This window comes from Solea solea, chromosome 13, assembly GCF_958295425.1.
Source record: "Solea solea chromosome 13, fSolSol10.1, whole genome shotgun sequence".
NCBI classification, from domain to species: Eukaryota; Metazoa; Chordata; class Actinopteri; order Pleuronectiformes; family Soleidae; genus Solea; species Solea solea.
In genome coordinates this window covers 26339332-26358553 of record NC_081146.1, presented here as the reverse complement: position 1 = coordinate 26358553, position 19222 = coordinate 26339332, and the positions used below count along the sequence as shown (strand labels likewise).

At 40.2% G+C, this 19222-nt stretch overlaps 1 protein-coding gene across 4 annotated transcripts; it reads left to right on the top strand.

Annotated features, from left to right (window-relative positions):
* Window positions 1-529: 529 nt before the first annotated feature.
* Window positions 530-19140, top strand: col28a1b (collagen, type XXVIII, alpha 1b). 4 transcript variants are annotated; one of them, XR_009242011.1, is made up of 36 exons: window positions 530-762; window positions 1359-1523; window positions 2817-3382; window positions 4526-4546; window positions 5187-5246; window positions 5402-5455; window positions 6043-6087; window positions 6172-6198; window positions 6291-6335; window positions 6422-6466; window positions 7409-7462; window positions 9494-9562; window positions 10141-10209; window positions 10306-10374; window positions 10924-10992; window positions 11432-11500; window positions 11589-11657; window positions 11765-11833; window positions 11957-12028; window positions 12108-12176; window positions 12551-12622; window positions 12720-12788; window positions 12864-12932; window positions 13288-13356; window positions 13462-13530; window positions 13642-13710; window positions 13802-13870; window positions 13951-14019; window positions 14200-14280; window positions 14590-14625; window positions 14968-15004; window positions 15781-16335; window positions 16853-17037; window positions 17751-18009; window positions 18084-18737; window positions 18771-19140. XR_009242011.1 is itself a non-coding variant. In XM_058648318.1 (35 exons), the coding sequence occupies exons 2-35, from the start codon at window positions 1361-1363 to the stop codon at window positions 18263-18265; spliced, it is 3594 nt and encodes a 1197-aa protein (XP_058504301.1). In that variant the 5' UTR covers window positions 530-762; window positions 1340-1360; the 3' UTR covers window positions 18266-19140. The 4 variants fall into 4 exon arrangements, 1 of the variants encoding a protein (XP_058504301.1); XR_009242010.1 differs by having other exon boundaries at window positions 1343-1523; XR_009242009.1 differs by having other exon boundaries at window positions 1340-1523.
* Window positions 19141-19222: the final 82 nt, after the last annotated feature.

Genomic DNA, 19222 nt, shown 5'->3' with positions numbered 1-19222 from the left:
TAGTAAATGCTTACTTTTGAAATAAAATGCCAGAATTCACTGTTAAATCTACAACATTAAACTTTTACAGACAGTTTCTTTTTAACATACAAATAATCATATTCTTATGTTGATAATCCAGTCGAACAGGGTTTATTTTAAATTGAAAATTGCATTTTAATAGAGAAATACTGAATAAAAATCCACAATTTACTGTGAAATCTACATTTTCTTTTTACAGTGTACTTTTACTCTAGTTTTTTTTTTTATGTGTGAGTAGGAGTTGTTCTCCGTCTCATCTGGTTTGTACATTAAGTGAAAGTGGAACAGCAGAATGATCTCACGTGGGACTTTTTTTTCTTTATTCTCCACGAACAACAGCTCAAACACAAACATGGAGACAAAATAAAGATGTTTTAACGCTCACATTGTTTCAGAACGACATCATTCTCGTGAAAACAACTCTTCTGACACAATAACACCAGGTTTTCATAGTTTTTCTCTTTAAAAATGACAGAAAAATAAGTGTTTTTTTTGGTTTAAAGTGCTGTTATCTAACTTTCATGTTCCACTCGTGTTCCCATAGGAAACACAGGAACAGTATAGAGTCAGAGTCAGAACAATTAGTTCTTTTCCGTCAGCCATGGAAGCACTGAACTGGACCCATGTGCAGAAATGTTGGAGCAGCCCCAGATTCTACACACACACACACACACACAGTCTGAAAACTCCACATCTGACTGAAGCACAGACTCCGGCTGCAGCTGAATGAGGAAACTTTAGGTAAAAAGAAATGTCTTTTTCATTCATTCTAAGAGTTTTAACTCCTCTGTTCTTTGCATATTTATGAACTTGTTTATGTGTAGTTACATGAAGTTTCATGTTGCAGCGTAAAAAAACAATAATGTGACTAAAAACAGCTCGGAAACAAGACTGTAAATTACACTTTTAAAAACAACTGCAAAACAATTAAAGCTGAAATAATGTTACAAAAAGTGAATTTAATTTGAAAATAACTGGAAAAAAACAGATTTTTTAGGGACAAAAATCAACCTACATTTACTTTAAAACTGAGATATTTTATTTTGCCATATTTGTGTTCAATATTCCACATTCAAGATAACTTTATTGTCACTTTATATGCATGAACAACATAATTCAGTGCACTATTTAAAATGTAGGTCAGTTTTTATGCACTATAACATATTAGACTGGACATTTACAGTGAATAACTGCTCACTAAAGTAATGTTGTGTAATATTTATATACTGTACTTTTACATTGAGTAGATCATTATAAAATAGTGCAGTTGTGTGTGTGTGTGTGTGTCAGACTTATTTTTATTTAATAACCTTCACAGCAGCTTCTGTCTCGGTCAGGAATGGAAATGTTGCAGCGTAGAAACCTGAGGTTTTCTCCTCTGCTGCTGCTGGTTCTGGTTCTGGTTCTGGTTTACGAGGCCACGGGTCAGAGAAGAACGACACAAGGACACAACATCAACTACAGGCTGCATGAAGATGGAGATGATGATGGAGGAGAAGAAGGTAAATCTGTGTTCATGTGAGAGATCCAGGTGATGGATCCTGGTCCTGGTGCTGGTTCTGAAGGGTCAGTATTTGAGTGTATTTTCAGTGCTGTTTAGACTGAATCTAACATTTAAAGACACTGTAGGCAGAATTTGTTTTGGTATAACTCATCGATCCTCGAACAACAAAATCCTGTTCTGCAAAGAAAAAAGAGGGAGGGAGACAGACAGACAGACAGACAGACAGACGACTTTATTAATCCCTTTGGGAGGTTCCCTCAGGGAAATTTAAAAAACAAACGCAAACACTGAGTCCATGAGAAGTTTCACAAATGAATTTTACTGTGAAAAACCTGCAGTCGTCGACAGGATAAATACTTATCATCTCCGCCCGCCTCTGCTCTGCTGCTGTATACACACGAACACTCCCTCAGCTTTGGTCTGACGGAGCAGAGAGAGTTTTCAGAAGGATGCAGCGGATCGTCCCCAATTCTGTTCAGAACTTTGATGGACAGAATTTCTAGACACAAACAAGGGCATTGGTGGAGTTCAGTCTGGTGGAGTCCGGTCTGGTGGAGTCCAGTCTGGTGGAGTCCGGTTTGGTGGACTCAGGATTGGGTCTCCGCTTTATGCAGATGACGTGGTCCTGTTTGCTTCATCAGACCTCTCGCTGGAGCAGTTCGCAGCTGGGTGTGAAGTGGCTGGAATGAGAATCCGCACCTCCAAACCCAAGACCACGGTCCTAAGCCGGAAGAAGGGTGAAGTGCCCTCTCCTGGTCGGTTGTGAGATCCTGCCCCAGGTGGAGGAGTTTAAGTATCTCAGGATCTTGTTCCCGAGTGAGGGCAGAATGAAGCGGGAGGTGAACAGACGGATCAGTGCAGCGTCTGCAGTAACCCAGGCTCTGCATTGGTCTGTCATAGTGAAGAAGGAGCTGAGCCAAAAGGCGAAGCTTTCAATTTACCGGTCGATGTGACTGAAAGAACAAGATCGCTGATACAAGCGGCCAAAATAGGTTTCCTCTGAAGGGCGTCTGGACTCTCCCTTAGAGAGAGGGTGAGAAGATCGGAGATCTGGGAGAGGTCAGGATGCTTCCTGGATGCCTCCCTGGTGTGGTGTTCCAAAAATGTCCCACTGGGATAAACGGTAGAATATGAATACAAAAAACAAATTGATATAAAAAAAAATGGGAGTCCAGTTCAACCTAAATCTTATCAGTTCATCTTTGACTCCCAAATTTGAAAAGAATGCCTTCAAAACATCGTGAGCGTCTTTATTTGCAGGGTCTCATCTTTCATTTCTGTCCTCCTGCAGCTCAGGCGTGTTCTCTGGAGGTGGCCTTCATCCTCGACAGCTCTGAGAGCGCCAAGATCTTCCTGTTTGAGAAGCAGAAGGCCTTCGTGTTGGGCTTCAGCACGAGGCTGGCCACGCTGCACATGGCCGGCTGGAGGCTGAGGGTGCGGATGGCCGCGCTTCAGTACAGCAGCACCGTGTCTGTCGAGCAGCGCTTCTCCGCCTGGAGGGACCTGGACTCGTTCCACGGCCGCGTCAGCACCATGAGCTACATCGGCCACGGCACCTACACCAGCTACGCCGTCACCAACGCCTCGCAGCTGCTGGTGGAGGAGACGGCGGCTGACAGCGTAAGGGTCGCGGTTCTGATGACGGACGGCGTGGATCACCCACGCAGCCCCGACGTGGTCGCGGCTGCGGCGGAGGGCAAAGATCACGGCGTCCGGTTCTTCGCCGTGGGTTTATCGGACATCGCGCAGCAGAGTCAGAACAACGCCAAACTGCGAGCCGTCGCCAGCACGCCGACTCAGCAGTTTCTCCAGAGTCTGCTCGATCATCAGCTGGAGGACAAGCTGCTCAAAGAGATGGTGAGTGCTGAAGAGAGCATTTATTATTCTTTAAAACACCTCAAGTTCCCTGTACGCGAAGAACAACAAAGAAAACATGTCGTCAATGTATACGTTGTACTGCCACCTAGTGGACACATATGATTCTGCACTCTGTGCCAATAACGCTTAAAGATTTTAGCTGCTTAAAGTCATATTCTGTTGAGTGGTTGTCGAACATAAAATCACCAAAAGTGACAAAACTGAAAAAACAAAATGGACGCCGAATCTCACTGGGAAAATATGGCTGCCAAAAACATGGATGTTAGCGACGTAACAAAAATCTTAATCTTAAAAACATCTTAAGAACGTCTTTATCTGACTGTTAGACAAACTCTTCCAACAGGAAAACTGAAGTTTATAAACCACTCACTCTCCCACACCAAAGCCCATAGAGAAAACCAGTGATTTTAGCTGGCGGGGACACAGGAGCTGCTGCTCTACTGCTGCCTCGTGTGGTCACTTTGTGTCACTAGATTAAATCCAAATGTACGATTTTTGATGCCGAAGTGACAAAATCAGACATTTGAACTTAGTGATGGAGGCAGCAGTCGATCAACAACTCCTGTGTGTGTGATGTTAAAATCACTGATTTTCTCCATGAGGTTTGGTCTTATGTCGGATCGTCCCAAGATAAGACACCATAGAATTTAAAAAAAAAAAGACATAAATTAATGTAAATAATGAACATATTGTGTTGCAAAAGCACATATTAGGTAATAGATGTATAATGTGTGTTGTTTTATTAAAAGTGTCATAATGATGAACAGAATAATGATTCACAGTCTGTGTTGAGTCCTGGTGACTGTGTTGAATGATGTCCTCTGTCCTCGCTGTGAGTTCAAGCCTCAGTCATAGAGTCGAGTCTGAACTCAGGGACTTTCCTGAACTCTTTGCATTTTCCACATCGACACAAAATGTCAAGTGTCTGCAGTTTCATATCTGGACTGAAATATCTCGTTCCTGCTTTCCACAAATGTGTCACGTTGTGTGTTCACATTTAAATAAAGACAAAATGTCACCAGATTTTAAAAACTCATGAAGGAATGAATCTTTCAGTGGATGACTAACTTGCATGGGGAATTTTGATATTATTTGACATGTTTTGTGTGTTTTCTTTTCCAGACTGCTGTTGCACTCGAGGGGGTAAGTAACCAATAAACAATTATTTTCGTATAAATGAAAAGAAATGGAATATGAAAAAATATTTGTTTCGTAAAAGGCAAAAATAATCAATCACTTATGTGAAACATTTGAAACATCACAACACAATAACAGATTTAAAATAAACTAAAATGAAAGATAATAACAATCAATGAAGTGTAAACTTATCAAGGCCAAACTTTTTATCAATAATACGCTGTGTAAATCAAAATAGTTACACTTGTCACCTCAGGTACAAAAAATGTCACCATTGAAACTGATTAGAAATAACTTTTTTTCATCTTATATTTTTCTACTATTCATCATCCATCCATCCATCTATCCATCCAACTATTATCTAGCACTTTATCCTCCACCGGATAGGGTTATGGGGGGGGGGGAGATTGTGTCAATCTCAGCTGACAGTCCATCTCAGGGTCTATTCATCATCATTTGGACTCATTTCTAGATTTACTGGTAATCCAACAGGTGCCGTTGTAGATCAGTCTACCAACTACACCTTCACGCTATTGTGTCTAAATAAAGGCAAAAAGCCAAAAAATATAGATTTAAAAACCCCTAATTATGCCTTTAACAGTGATTAATTGGTGTAAACGGTTTTGCTGACTGCTTTTTTTTCTAGTGTCAACAACCCCAAACGTGTCTGTGTGAAAGAGGAGAGACAGGCCAGCCTGGAATTCCAGTGAGCTTTTTTTTTTTTTAAATATTTCAACAAAACCTCATGATCATTGTGACTTCATAATTCTATTGGATGATGATTCAGTTTGGTTTGCTTTGATTTTCTTTATCACAAAACTTCCAGTGCATCATTGTCGTTTTAACTGTTGCTAATTCCAGGGTAGAAAAGGAGACACAGGGTTCAGAGGACCACCTGGTCTGAAAGGAGCAAGGGTGAGTCACAACACACACAAACAAACACACAAACACACAAACAAACAAACAAACAAACACACAAACAAACAAACACACAAACACACAAACAAACAAACACACAAACAAACAAAAAAGTAAAAGACGTTTGCAAACCAAAGTTTGTGTCTCTAATCAAACCACTCACTCTCCCACCCCAAACCTCATAGAGAAAATCAGAGATTTTAACATCACACACACACACAGGAGTTGTTGATCCACTGCTGCCTCCATCACTGGGTTCAAATGTCTTATTTCGTAAAATTCAGTGTTTGAAATCTTTTGTTCGGATTGACCTCAGTGACACAAAGTGACCACACGAGGCAGCAGAGGAGCAGCAGCTCCTGTGTCCCCGTGAGCTAAAATCACTTTGGTGTGGGAGAGTGAGTGATTTACAAACGTCAGTTTCCTGTTGTTAAAGTCTAACAGTGAAATAAAGATTTGAAACATGTTATTAAGATGTCGTAGATTTAAACTAATGCAGCTTTCTAATGTTTTCAAACTATTCCTTTTAAAATGTTGACTTTTCTTCTTTGTTTTTCACTGTAAACGTGTTTCTCTTCATTCAGGGAGAGCCTGGATTAAATGGTCGGCCTGGAATTGATGGTCCAGAGGTAAAAATGTCATTTTCCCCGTTTTTATTTTATGACGTAGAATTAAAGGATAAAAATGTAAACTTTTAATTGACTCTTCTTCAGGGTCGTCCAGGTTACAAAGGCAACAAGGTGAGTGTCTGGTTGTCTACTTCAGATCAGCTTTTCTATTTATGAGGTAAGAGGACATCACCACAGAAGATGACCCGACTGTTGTCTTTCAGGGAGACAGAGGAGACTGTGGAACTCCAGGAGACAAAGGAGACGCCGTACGGACCGGACTCACTCACATATTTACTTCAAAAATCACTTCAAAAACCTTTTGCCTCGTACTGAATTCAGTGTCATCCTGCAGGGATTTGAGGGACCTCCAGGCTCACGAGGTTCAAAAGGAGAAAAGGTACAGTGATCACTTCTTTATCAAATGTATTCATCAAGATTTTAAAAGTCAAAAAAATGGTTTTTAATCACCTACAAGTTTTTAAGAACCAGGTTTTTTTTTAAAGAGTTACACGTTACACGTCTGTGAATGAATAAATGTTTTTAATATGAATTTATGAAAACTGTTGTTGCCTTTCCTCACTTCCTCATTTACTCACTCATTCACTTTCCTAAGTGAGGAAGTAAGGAAGGTGAATGAGTGAGTATATGAGGAAGTAAGGAAGGTGAATGAGTGAGTAAATGAGGAAGTAAGGAAAGTGAATGAGGAAGTAAGGAAAGGGAGTTAGTAGGGATGTAAGGAATGTGAGGAAGTAAGGAAAGTGAGTGAGTGAGGAAGTAAGAAAACGAGGAAGTGAAGAAAGTGAGGAAGGACAGTAATTAGGGAAAGTGAGGAAGTAAGGAGGGAGAGTGAGTGAGTGAGTGAGTGAGGAAACATGGTTTTGTTCCCTTCATGTTCATGTTCATGTGTCTCTGTGAACGTCAGAGAACCTGTGAGAACGTGAGAACATGTGTCTGTGGTTCATCACAGACTCATGTTCTGCACTCATGGAATGTGAATATTGGGATTATCTGTAATCCCGACAGTGAATCCTGGCTCACAGGATATTATTGTTGTGCAGGAACAGAAAAGCTCACGGTCACTGTGAGCTTTTTAAACCTCGTTTAGGTTCATGTTTGTCACACAGTTCAGGTTTCAGGTTCAAATTCATACACAATTCTGTTAAAATAGTTCAAATGAGTTTGGGTAAAACAACAGAGCAGGGGCGCGTCAAGAAACTGTGGGGGCTTTAAGCCAAAATGTGATTTATGTTGATGTTTTTCAGCTTGATTTGTGGCTTCCATTAATGTTGTTATTGATCATCATCAGTGTTACAGCTGTTTGTTTGGTTTATTTTTGCAGGGTTCACTTGGACCACCAGGGGACGCCGGTCCTGACGGACTTGCAGGACCTAAAGTGAGTTTTAGATTTAAATAATCAGCTGTTGTTGTTTGCATGTGCTATAGGTCACTGGTTCCCAAAGACTGGGTCGGGACCCACAGGAGGGTGGCGGGAGGTTTTTTGGGGGGTCCCCAAAACAAATTTGCTGAACCTTTTAATTAAGATTCACATATTATTTTTTTGTTTTTTTAAGTGACATAAAGTGAAGTTTTAAATAATTTACCAAAGATCTTTTGGAAGTTATTAATTATTAATCAAAAATATATATATAAATTATAAGAAAAGATATAAGATATTAGCTGTCACAGATAGTAGGGGTGGGAATCGCCAGAGACCACGCTACGATATTATCACGATATTTAAGTCACAATACGATATTATCACGTTATTTAAGTCACGATATATAAGTCGTGATATGATATTATCACGATATTTAAGTCATGATACGATATTATCACGATATTTAAGTCATGATACGCTATTATCACGATATTTAAGTCATGATACGCTATTATCATGATATTTAAGTCACAATACGATATTATCACGTTATTGCAAAAATACTGAGTAATCATATATTGATATCCAACAGCTCGAGTGAGAGTGAATACTTCATCCAGTGGACTGAAAAGGATTTGTGAAGACTTGGATAAACACCTTTTACACGTTCTTAAAAATCTCAAGAACTCACGACTTGCTGCTACTTTTGTAGAGTTCGACATTTCAAAGTTCATATTTAATCACGAGTCATCACCCTGTCTATAAAAATTAGGATTACTTTAATAAACCAAACTAATTTAAGACTATGTGGAAGTTTTGGTGTCATCTTTGGTTTTTGTTTGTCACGATTCATCATTCATCAACGACGGCATCTGTTTTTTACAGACAAAAAAAAACGACCTTTAAAATGTGTCCAGGGCCAATGAGACGTTGACGTCTCCGTCACCTCAACAAAGACGTCTTTCATGGTGGAGAAATGTGCTGTGATTTGTGTCACTGTCAGGAAAAAGAACATAAATCACAGAACAAAGCATCTCTGTTTCTTAAAGAGCTCAAAAAAGGTTTGGGACATTTGGCATTTCATGTAATAAACTCTCCACCAGGTGTCACTGTCACTGCAGATGGTAACGCTATAGTATGCGAGATCAAGAGCTGTCCAGAGCTCCTCCCATCAGACGAGCATGGACAGACGCTCCGTGTTTGTCCTTTTTTTAGGCTTGTTTGCAGCGTAGGAAATGTTTCCAGAATTTTAATTACCTTTCAGTTAAAATTCATGTGTTTATGTTGTGAATAACGTGCATAAAATAAAGTAGTGATTTATCTAGCAATTCAAAATTATTTGAGGTATTGGGTCCCTATAGAGAAAGTTTGGGAAACATTGAACACTGGACATCGCAGGAAGTTGCGATGTAAAACCTTCACGTAATCTTTGAACACAAAATATAACGTAAGTGGCTGTTGTGTGCATTTACTCAGTCTTGGTTGACCTTTAACCCTCAAACAACTGAGTTAATAAAGGATTTCAATGGGAACCATTTATGTACTTACTGTGAAGAACGTAACTTTTTTTACACAGTGGATTAAAGACAATTTGTAGAAACAGAATTCAAAACTGCAAAGTGTCTATAACGTGTTGTTTAAAAACAAAGTTACGTTCTTCGCCTTAAGTACATAAATGGCTCCCATTAAAACCACTTAATAACTTGTGCTTTTAAAAAGTTGCATGAGGGTTAAAGGTCAACCAATACCAAGGAAATGCACACAACTGCCATTTATGTGATTCAGTGTGTTGAAAGGTTCTGATATAATCACATTATATAATTTGTGTCTGTTTCATATCTGTAACGCTTCAAATAATTGTAAAGTTTTTATATTATTTAAAACATAAATTTTAACCAAAAAGTCAGTTAAATTTCTGCAAATATTTTTCAGGACCCAAATAAAATCTCCTGCGACAAAAAAAAAGTTTATTGTGTTCATTGGAAATAAGAAAAGTGATTTAATTCTTTGTTAATTTGTGTTTTGTTTAAATACAAAAACAATCAGGGAGACAAAGGACACAGTGGAGTTCCTGGACCACCGGGAGAATTTGGGATTGGATTTCCAGGATCCAAGGTGACACTTTTGACTATTAATTAATTATGATGTTAGAAAAAAACATTGTCTTAATCCAACTACAACTCCAACTACAACTTAATCCAACTACATGTAAAACATGTTAGTCTGACCAAAACTGTACCAGATTGAATTTCTCAAAGTCGGACTAACTTGTGCTAAGAACTAGCCACCAGTTTACGTTGTTTTGGTTTTTGACAAAATAGCTCAATCGGAAAAATGCCTATTGCTTACAACCTGTCAGTCAGCGAGCGGCATCACAGACCGCTGCCGCTGTAGTCTGTGGAGTTAGGAGGCTTTTTTTGTAGTGGAGATGCAACCTAACTGTGCTGTGATCATGCCGTGCCGTGCCGTGGCGAAGCGAGGCGAGGCGAGTAGAGCTGGTGGAAATATGCCATATGTGAAAGCCACCATTTGTGGTCATCTGCATTTTCTCCACTAGATGTCACTAATTCTTTCAGACTGGACCTTTAAAGAAAAATCTTTGGCAGCAACAATGCCTAAATAAATCATCTTTCTGATGTGGGATAAATATTATCACTTACTGACTCTGACCTGGTTGACTGTGATGCTTCCAGGGTGAAAAGGGTCTTCAGGGAAGACAAGGACCTTTAGGTCCTGTGGGCAGAGGAGAACCAGGACTACCAGTGAGTGTCTCTTTGTTACACATTGTGAAACCCTGAACAAAGTTAAGTCTGATTTTAAGTCAAAAAGTACTCAAAGAGTTTTTCTGTTTGTTGCAGGGACCTCCAGGACCTACTGGAGCTCAGGGAAACCCTGGACCACCTGGAGAGGGACTCCCTGGACCAAAGGTCAGTCTACGGAGTGTCAATGCTATTCTTAAAGGGCTAGTTCAAGATTTTTGGAGATGTGGTTGGTTATATATATGAGACACTGACGCGTATGGTGCGCTCCTCCTGGACTTCGCCTCCGATTTAACCGCGTTCCAGTTGAGAAGTCGGAAGTTGTACACGGTATTTTACATGTTTACGATTAAAAAGTAAACAGTGCTCTGTGTTTACGACACATTTACACATCGGGATTTACTGTGAAACAAACACGACAAAAGTGCTGTTAGCGGTTAAATTAGCGATGTTGGTTATGTGAGGTTGTCCAGAGTTTCTGAGTTGGAAAATTATGAGTTCCGACTACAAATGGAACGCAAGTACTAAGCTGAAAAATGGTAAAATAACATTTTTAAATCTACAATGTTTACCATTGATTTGATGTTTTACTCACTAACTGCAGCTTATACACTTTATACATTCAAATGTTTCCATGAAAGTTGAAACATGTGATTCTTCTTCATGTTGGGGACACTGCCCTCTACTGCCCCCTAGTGTTCACTGTCTTTCTTTTAGGGCGATCGAGGATACGAAGGTCCGAGGGGCAATCGTGGTCTCTCCGGTGTTGGGGTCAAAGGTGATAAGGTGAGTAAATCTGCTAATATGCTAATATTAAACACTTTATTATAGAAATACTGCACCTGACAAACCTGAGTCAAATTAACCCGTTTGATTAGAGTTCAACTAAATAAAGAACATTATTCACAAAAAGTCATAGCACCACCAACTGCTAAATATTGTTTTGGTGTTTACAATGCTATTTTGCAAAAAAAAGTGTTGCCATGGCTACAATATTGCAAATGTTGTTGTTTAGCTATCAACAAGAAGTTGGAGTAACTCAAAAGTCTGAAGACATTGACAATATTGTGAAATAGTTGCAAAAAGAAATAGCACCATCCAGTGGGCACAGGAAGTAACTGCAGCCTATTTTCAGCAACATGTTCAGGAGTAAAAGTGATGCCTTCATTTCTCTGTGGAGTTTTTTTTTTCATACCTTTAAGAAACGAGAACATTGTTTTCTCAGGGCAGTTTTGGACCCCCTGGAGTTCCAGGTCCACTTGGTGCTACTGGTCCAGGTCTTCAAGGAGAAAAGGCAAACAAAATAAACAACCTTTAAATCAGAGTGGTTGCATTTTCAGAAACAAAACAATCAAACCTCACCTTCATCTTCCTGTTGAAAGGGCGATCAAGGTCCAGTGGGACCTTCAGGACCAAGAGGAGCTCCAGGAATTGGACTCACTGGACCAAAGGTAAACCAGCAGAGGATGATGATGATGATGATGATGATGGAGGTGATGATGATGATGATGATGATGATGATGATGATGATGATGATGATGAAGGATATTCGGTTCAGGGTAATCAGGGTCTTCCAGGCGAAGCTGGAGCTCCAGGAGAGAGAGGAGTGGGACAACCAGGACCTAAAGTCAGTTCATGCTCATTCTTCACTGAACTGTGAGTCAATGTTTCACCAACAAAGACTGAAACTCACATGTGTTATTGTCTGTGTGTGTCTCTGTGTCTGTCTGTGTGTCTGTCTGTCTGTCAGGGCGATCCAGGAGCTGAGGGGTTGCCAGGTTTTCCAGGTCAGCCAGGAGAAGACGGAGCTGCAGGACAGAAGGTAACCTCATGTTTTCATGTTTTCATGTTTTCATAAATCCGTGTCATGGCTTCACTGACGTTCGCTCCACTGATGACAGGGTGACCTCGGGTTACCAGGACCCCGGGGACCTGACGGTGCTCCAGGTAAAGGTTCGCCTGGAAACAAGGTAACAGACACTGAAGACAATAAGAAAACAAGTCAAAATCAAACTTTAATGAAAAGACTAAATTATTTTAATGAGAAATGTTTGCAGTTATTTTATTTTTATTTTTTAGTTATATTTTAACCTGTTTTAATGAATTCATGTTTTATCTCTGTTTATTAACTTATGTATTCTTTTTAGCTCACTTTTAATTTGCCTTATTCATTATATTAATCAAATTATTAGATAATAATATATATATATGTGTATATATATATATATATATATATATATATATGATATATACAATAGTTTGTATTATTTACACGATGATGTAAAAGTTTGACTAAAGATTCAGAGAAAATAACAGATTTATTTGAGTTTTTTCCATTTTTCAGGGAGACAGAGGAGACAGAGGAGCCCGGGGCCTCCCAGGTGCAGTCGGTCCTGTGGGGCCAACGGGGCCAAAGGTGTGTGTCTGTGTGTGTGTGTGTGTGTGTGTGTGTGTGTGTGTGTGTGTGTGTGTCTAAATCTCTCACACAAACGTAAAATCTTCTTCTTCTTCAGGGAGAAGCAGGAAATCCAGGTCCTCCAGGAACAACTGGACCCTCGGGTCGAGGAATACCTGGAGCCAAGGTGAGATCACGTACTGATGCTTTAACTGCCAAACTGCAGAGACGTCGGTTGACTGAACCACTTTGTTTTTTTCAGGGAGAACCAGGTCCTCAAGGTCCAGCTGGAGCTGTGGGAGAACCAGGACGAGGTTTTTCTGGACCTAAAGTGAGTTTCAGGTTCAAAGAGTGAGTGAGTAATAATGACAAACATCAGAGAGTAAATGAATAAAGGAATAATGAGTGAGTTGGTAAAGAGCTAAGTAGCAGGTAATAAGTCAGTCATTATAATATAATCAGTCAAGTTAAGGATTGAGAAAGCAATGATTACAGAGTAAGACATTTGAAACATGACGTTATGAAAAAGTCAAAGGTGAGTAATAAGTTAATTAATCTGCAAATCATAAGCAACAGTGAATAAAACAGAGTCAGTGAATAAATAAGTACATTAGTAAGTCAGAAACGTAAAGATGAAGTAACTAATGATAAGTTAAGATGTTGTTGTTGTTGTTGTTGTTGTTCAGGGCGACAGAGGCTCACCTGGTTCTGTTGGTTCACCTGGGGTCAAAGGTGAAGGTTTTCCTGGTCTCCCTGTGAGTTTCAAACAAAATAAATATTTTATTACGTTACATTTTCTTACCTTCATCAAACACAGAGTCACATCTTCATCTTCATCGTCTTCATCTTCTGTTTCTCAGGGTCTTCCAGGACCTCCAGGTCTGCTGGGAGAGACCGGATCAGACGGTGTTGGTTTACCAGGACCAAAGGTGACGGATTCATTCATTCATTCAGCCTTTTGTCTCCGTCTAAAGTAACAATATCATTTTTGAGGAAATGAACAAATATCCATGAATGTTTTGGGATTATTTCCTGCTCAGGGAGACCGGGGTTTGCCTGGACCTGCTGGACCTGCAGGACCTCCAGGACTCGGTCTGATTGGTGCAAAGGTAAAAACGAATCATCTGAAACATAAAAGTCTATAAAATCCACAATGTTTTCTTCAGATTATTCTGTGCATTGTTGTTGTTTGTGCTGCAGGGTTCAGGAGGACAGACGGGACCAGTGGGTCCTCCAGGTTTACCTGGGGAAGGAATTCAAGGATCAAAGGTTCCGCTCATGATTCACATCTTTCTCTGTGTTCTTTAAAGAAAGTTCTCCTTCATGTGAATTCTTCTCTGTGTTTTTAGGGGGAGCCTGGATTTCCTGGGATTCCCGGTCCTCGAGGTCCTCCAGGACAAGGTCTGCAGGGAGACAAGGTGACGTCAGTGACACATATACATATACACGTCAAATTTTACTAAAGGTTTGGGAAAATTACACAAATTTGTTTGTCGACCCAACAAAAATCTCATGTGACCCACATTTGGGGCCAGACCCAGACTTTGGGAACCACTTTTTTTTCTTATTTCTGTAACATTGTTTTTGTCGTGTTTCAGGGCGATCGAGGGTACAGAGGTGAGAAAGGCTTAAAGGGAGACAGAGGAGAATCTGGAGAACCAGGAACCGCCGGAGCTACGGTACTGGATTCACCTCAGTCAGGATCCTGATCCTGAACCTCCATCAGTTCAGGAGGTTCTTCAGACTGCTGGGTTTTTTTTATCAGGATTATTCAAAATGTAAAGAATAGCTCACTATTTGACAGTCTGGTGGTTGGTGTGTAAAATATAGCTCATTATTGGGCAGTCAGTCTGGTGGTGGGTGTATAGAAGAGCTCTCTGATGTGAGATTGTTATTGGTAATTAAAGCTTAACATAATCTTTAAAAGACACTTAATGAGACTGTTGAATGGCTGAATTTATAACAGGTTGTGTTTGTTTCCATCCCAGGGTCGACTGGGAGAGAAGGGAGAACCAGGACTCACAGTAAGTCCAGAACCCTGATCAATAACAGCTAAATACATCTCTAATATTACAATGCTCACATTCTGCCAATTTTATGTGACTGTTTGGATTCTTGTTTGTAGGAAATTCACATTATTTACTAAACAAAATGTCCATTTTCTCTATGGACTTTGGTGTGGGAGAGTGAGTTCACAATGTTCCATTTTCAGGCAGAAGTTGTGATGTAAAAGTTAGATATAGAGGCAAACTACATCCTAGACTTAGCAGGCAGATAAATGATTCTGTGAACCTTTGCTAAAAGTGGCTAAAATCATGATGTGATAATGAACCAGCTCTAAAAACAATGTCTGTTTGTTTTCACAGAGAGATGAAGTCATTAAAATAGTGAGATCCATCTGCAGTAAGTCCTCACTGAAACTGACTCCAACTTAAAGCTGTAGTATGTAACTTTTAAGACCAACAAACAAACATCTGTTACATTCAAACTATTGTCAAATGAGTTCACACAGTGTTGAGTAAGTCTCTCTGCTCCCTGGTGCCCGGCGACGTTCCCATGCTGCACACAGGAAGTGATTTGTTTCATGTCAAGAGGCAACAGTAGCATTGAGCTAGTAAAGTGAGACAACTGCAAACAGGTTAGAGTTTGACTGAAAACACAACGAAGCGTCTACGAAAAGTTTCAGAAGTGACTTCTACTGCGATAAAAAAACCAACCTGGTGGTAATTTGAATGCTAAGCTCACTATTTGGCAGTCAGCCACTCAGTAGATGTATAGAATAAAAAAAATGTATTTTCCAGTCAATCTGGTAGTTGATGTACATAAGATCTCACTATTTGGCAGTCAGTTAGTCTGTGGATGTATAAGAGATAGCTCATTATTTGGCAGTCAGTCTGTTGGTGGATGTATAAAACATAGCTCATTATTTGGCAGTCAGTCTGTTGGTGGATGTATAGAATAGCTCATTATTTGGCAGTCAGTCAAAATAAGCAGAAATTAGGCTTACTTTCATGAAAATCTATTTTTGCAGTGTAATGTTACATAATTTCTATTCATGAAGAACAAACTACAAAAGAAAATGTTACATACCGCAGCTTTAAGTTGAACATTTCCTCGTGTAAAATTTTTTTATTTATTTATTTTCCAATGGTTTTAGAGTGTGTGTGAATCTGTACCAGGTTGTGGAGTGAGCTGCCGTCAAACACCGCTGGAGCTGGTTTTCGTGATCGACAGTTCAGAGAGCGTCGGCCCCGACAACTTCAACGTGATCAAGGACTTCGTGAACGCCCTGATCGACCGCGCCTCGGTCAGCAGAGACACCACGCGGGTGGGCGTGGTCCTCTACAGCCACATCAACACGGTGGTGGTCAGCCTGGAGCAGGAGGCCTCGCGGGACGAGATCAAGTCCGCCGTGCGCTCCATGACCTACATGGGCGAGGGCACGTTCACCGGCAGCGCCATCCACCGGGCCGGCCAGGTGTTCCGCGCCGCGCGGCCAGGCGTGAGGAAGGTGGCCATCGTCATCACAGACGGTCAGGCGGACAGGAGGGACGCCGTCAGTCTGGAGAAGGCGGTGACAGAAGCTCAGGGAAGCGACGTAGAGATGTTTGTCATCGGCGTGTTGAACAAGAGCGACCCGCTGTACGAGGAGTTCAAGAAGGAGCTCAACCTCATGGCCTCTGACCCCGACAGTCAACACGTTTACCTGATCGATGACTTCAAAACTCTGCCAGGTGACAAGAGCCATCATCATATCACTTACATATCAAAGAACCATTTCACTCTTCTTCTTCTTCTCCTTCCAGCTTCTCCCATTAGGGGGCGCCACAGGAGATCCACTGCCTCCATCCATTCCCTATAATATGTTCATCACCTTCTGAAGTCTTTGAACTGAAGTTTGCAGCCATTTACAAACCACTCACTCGGAAAATCGGTGACACAGGAACTGCTGGTCCTCTGCTGCCTCGTGTGGTTACTTTGTGTCACTGAGGTTAATCTGAACAAAGGATTTCAAACACTGAAGTGACAAAATTAGACATTTGAATTTAGTGATGGATGCAGCAGTGGATTTTGTTTTCTCTATGAGGTTTGGTGCAGTACTTCCATCGAAAGATGAGGCTGGATGAGAATGGATTTGGTTGTATGTGTTGTATGTGGTAGGATGAGGTTGGATTGGTAGGATCAGGTTGTATTTGGTTGGATGAGGTTGTATATGGTTGGATGTAACTGTGTTGTTCCTGTTCTTTTCAGCTCTGGAGAAGAAGCTGCTGAGTCACATCTGTGAGGACGGAGACAGACGACTCTTCAGCTCCGTCCCGAGCTCTGGATTAGCTCCGGGATTCCACGAGGTCTCTGGGAACGTCAGGGAACCTCCGTACAGGACGGACACGGACACGCCCACTTTCACCGGAGACGTCAGGAGAGTTCACATGCTGGTGAGGAGAGGGAAAAAAATCAGATTAAAAATGTTTAAAACAGTCTAATATTATAGACTGAAAATAGTCTGGGATATATATAATTATTTAATTTACTTAAGTCGTTTATTTTAATGGCAAACTTAAATCTGTGCTTCTGTGATCATTTTGATGCTTTTATTGTGAAATTCAGAAATATAGCAACCAAAATATTAGATTAGATTAAGATTATATTAGAATAGAAGACATTAGATTAAGATTATATTAGAATAGAAGGCATTAGATTAGATTAAGATTATATTTATATTAGAATAGAACACATTAGATTAGATTAAGATTATATTAGAATAGAATAAACTAATAATATTAAGATTTATTAGAAGAGATTAGATGACAGGAAATTAGATTAATTTAGATTAGATTTGAAAAGAAGACATTAGATTAAGATTACATGGGAAGAAATTGGATTGGATTAAGATTAGATGACTTTAGATAATGTTATATTAACATTAGTAGAAATTGGATTAGACTAAAATTAGATTAGATGAATTCAAGATTAGATGAGAATAAATTACATTATATGACTTTAGATAATAACAGAAACTGGCACATAACAATTAGTAGAGTTCAGATTAGAAGATATTAAATTATATTTTAATACAATAAATATAGATTACGGTAGATTAGATAGGATTAATATATTTTGTTTAATCTGTGTTTAATCTGTGTTTCAGCCCGGTCCTCCAGGTTCTCACCTGCATAGAGAACCTGTGTCTCCACAGAAACCTGATCCTGACACCAGAACCTCCACAGACTCTCACATAATCCCACTGTTTGACCCGGAGCTTTTCAGACCAGTGACAGAGGAGAAGAGGACTCCGGCGCCACCTGTGGTGGAGAGCGGAGCAGCAGCAGCTGGAGTAGCTCGTCCAACTCTGAAGGTCCCGACCGAGGAGAAGACGCCGCTGTTGACCTCTGACACCTACGCCTCAGGTAAAGCTTCTTTTACATTCTTCAGTCCTGATGTTTTGTAATCTGAGAATGTTTGTTTGTGTTTTTAAAAACAGTCCCTGCAGCCGAGCGGTGCAGTCAGATCCTGGACCCCGGTCCGTGTCGGGACTACGTGGTGAGGTGGTACTACGACGCCACGGCCAACTCCTGCGCTCAGTTCTGGTTCGGAGGCTGCAGAGGAAACAGTAACCAGTTTGAGAGCGAGAGCGTGTGCAGAGAAAACTGCGTCAAAGCCTGAAAACAACGAGGAAAAGAACAGAATCAGACAGAGATTATTCACCTTTTTAAATCAGAGAGATTCATGTGTTCATAATGTGAAACTAAGCCTTAAAGCAACACTGTTTTTTTACCGTTATTAATCACTGACTTGTTGCCTGAACCTGTGACTCTGTCAAAGCTGTGAGCGCCCCCTACTGTCTGCACTGAAAGCTTTATTTTACTAGGAAACATCAAACGTCAAACTTGTTGACTTTAGTTTGAATAAATAACACGTTTTCGGTTTTATTTTACATTTGTCGGCCAAATAAGACACAAACATGGCCGCCAGCAGCGACACATTTTAACCACTTAAATTAAAAGACTCTACGTCAGATTATATCTACGATATCTTCAGAACATGTTCACGTCTTTATCTCGCTGCGAGACAGACTTTTGTAAACCACTCACTCTCCCACACCAAAGTCCATAGAGAAAACCAGTGATTTTAAGACGTCATAGACTTAAACTGATGTAGATTTTAAGAGTTAAGTCTTTTCAGAGTTCAGTGTGTCTGAATAAATATTTTTGTACAGTGTAAAACATGTACTTGCTTTTTAAATCAGAAACTCACAAAAACAAGTTATTCTTTTCCCAGACTCATACAATGTTTAAGGCTGCAGGGGGCGCTGTTGCTCAGGCAAACGTTACATAGTGTTGCATTGATGTAGATGTACTGTATTATGTTACTTACAGTGTTGAGCAGGTGAGTAAAAAAAGTCTGTTTTACCCACTGATTTTTTTTTCTATTTTGGAAATGTGTTTTTTTTACTTGATTTTCTAACATTTTTATGTTTGTTTATAATAATGTGTAAACAAAGCAAATAAAGTGGTCAGTCACATAAACGTGAGATTAAACTGAGTCACTGCAAGGTGTTTTTGAACCACAGTGTGGCGCTGCTCATATTTCTGCTCCATTTAAAGTGTTTTAAAGCTCATG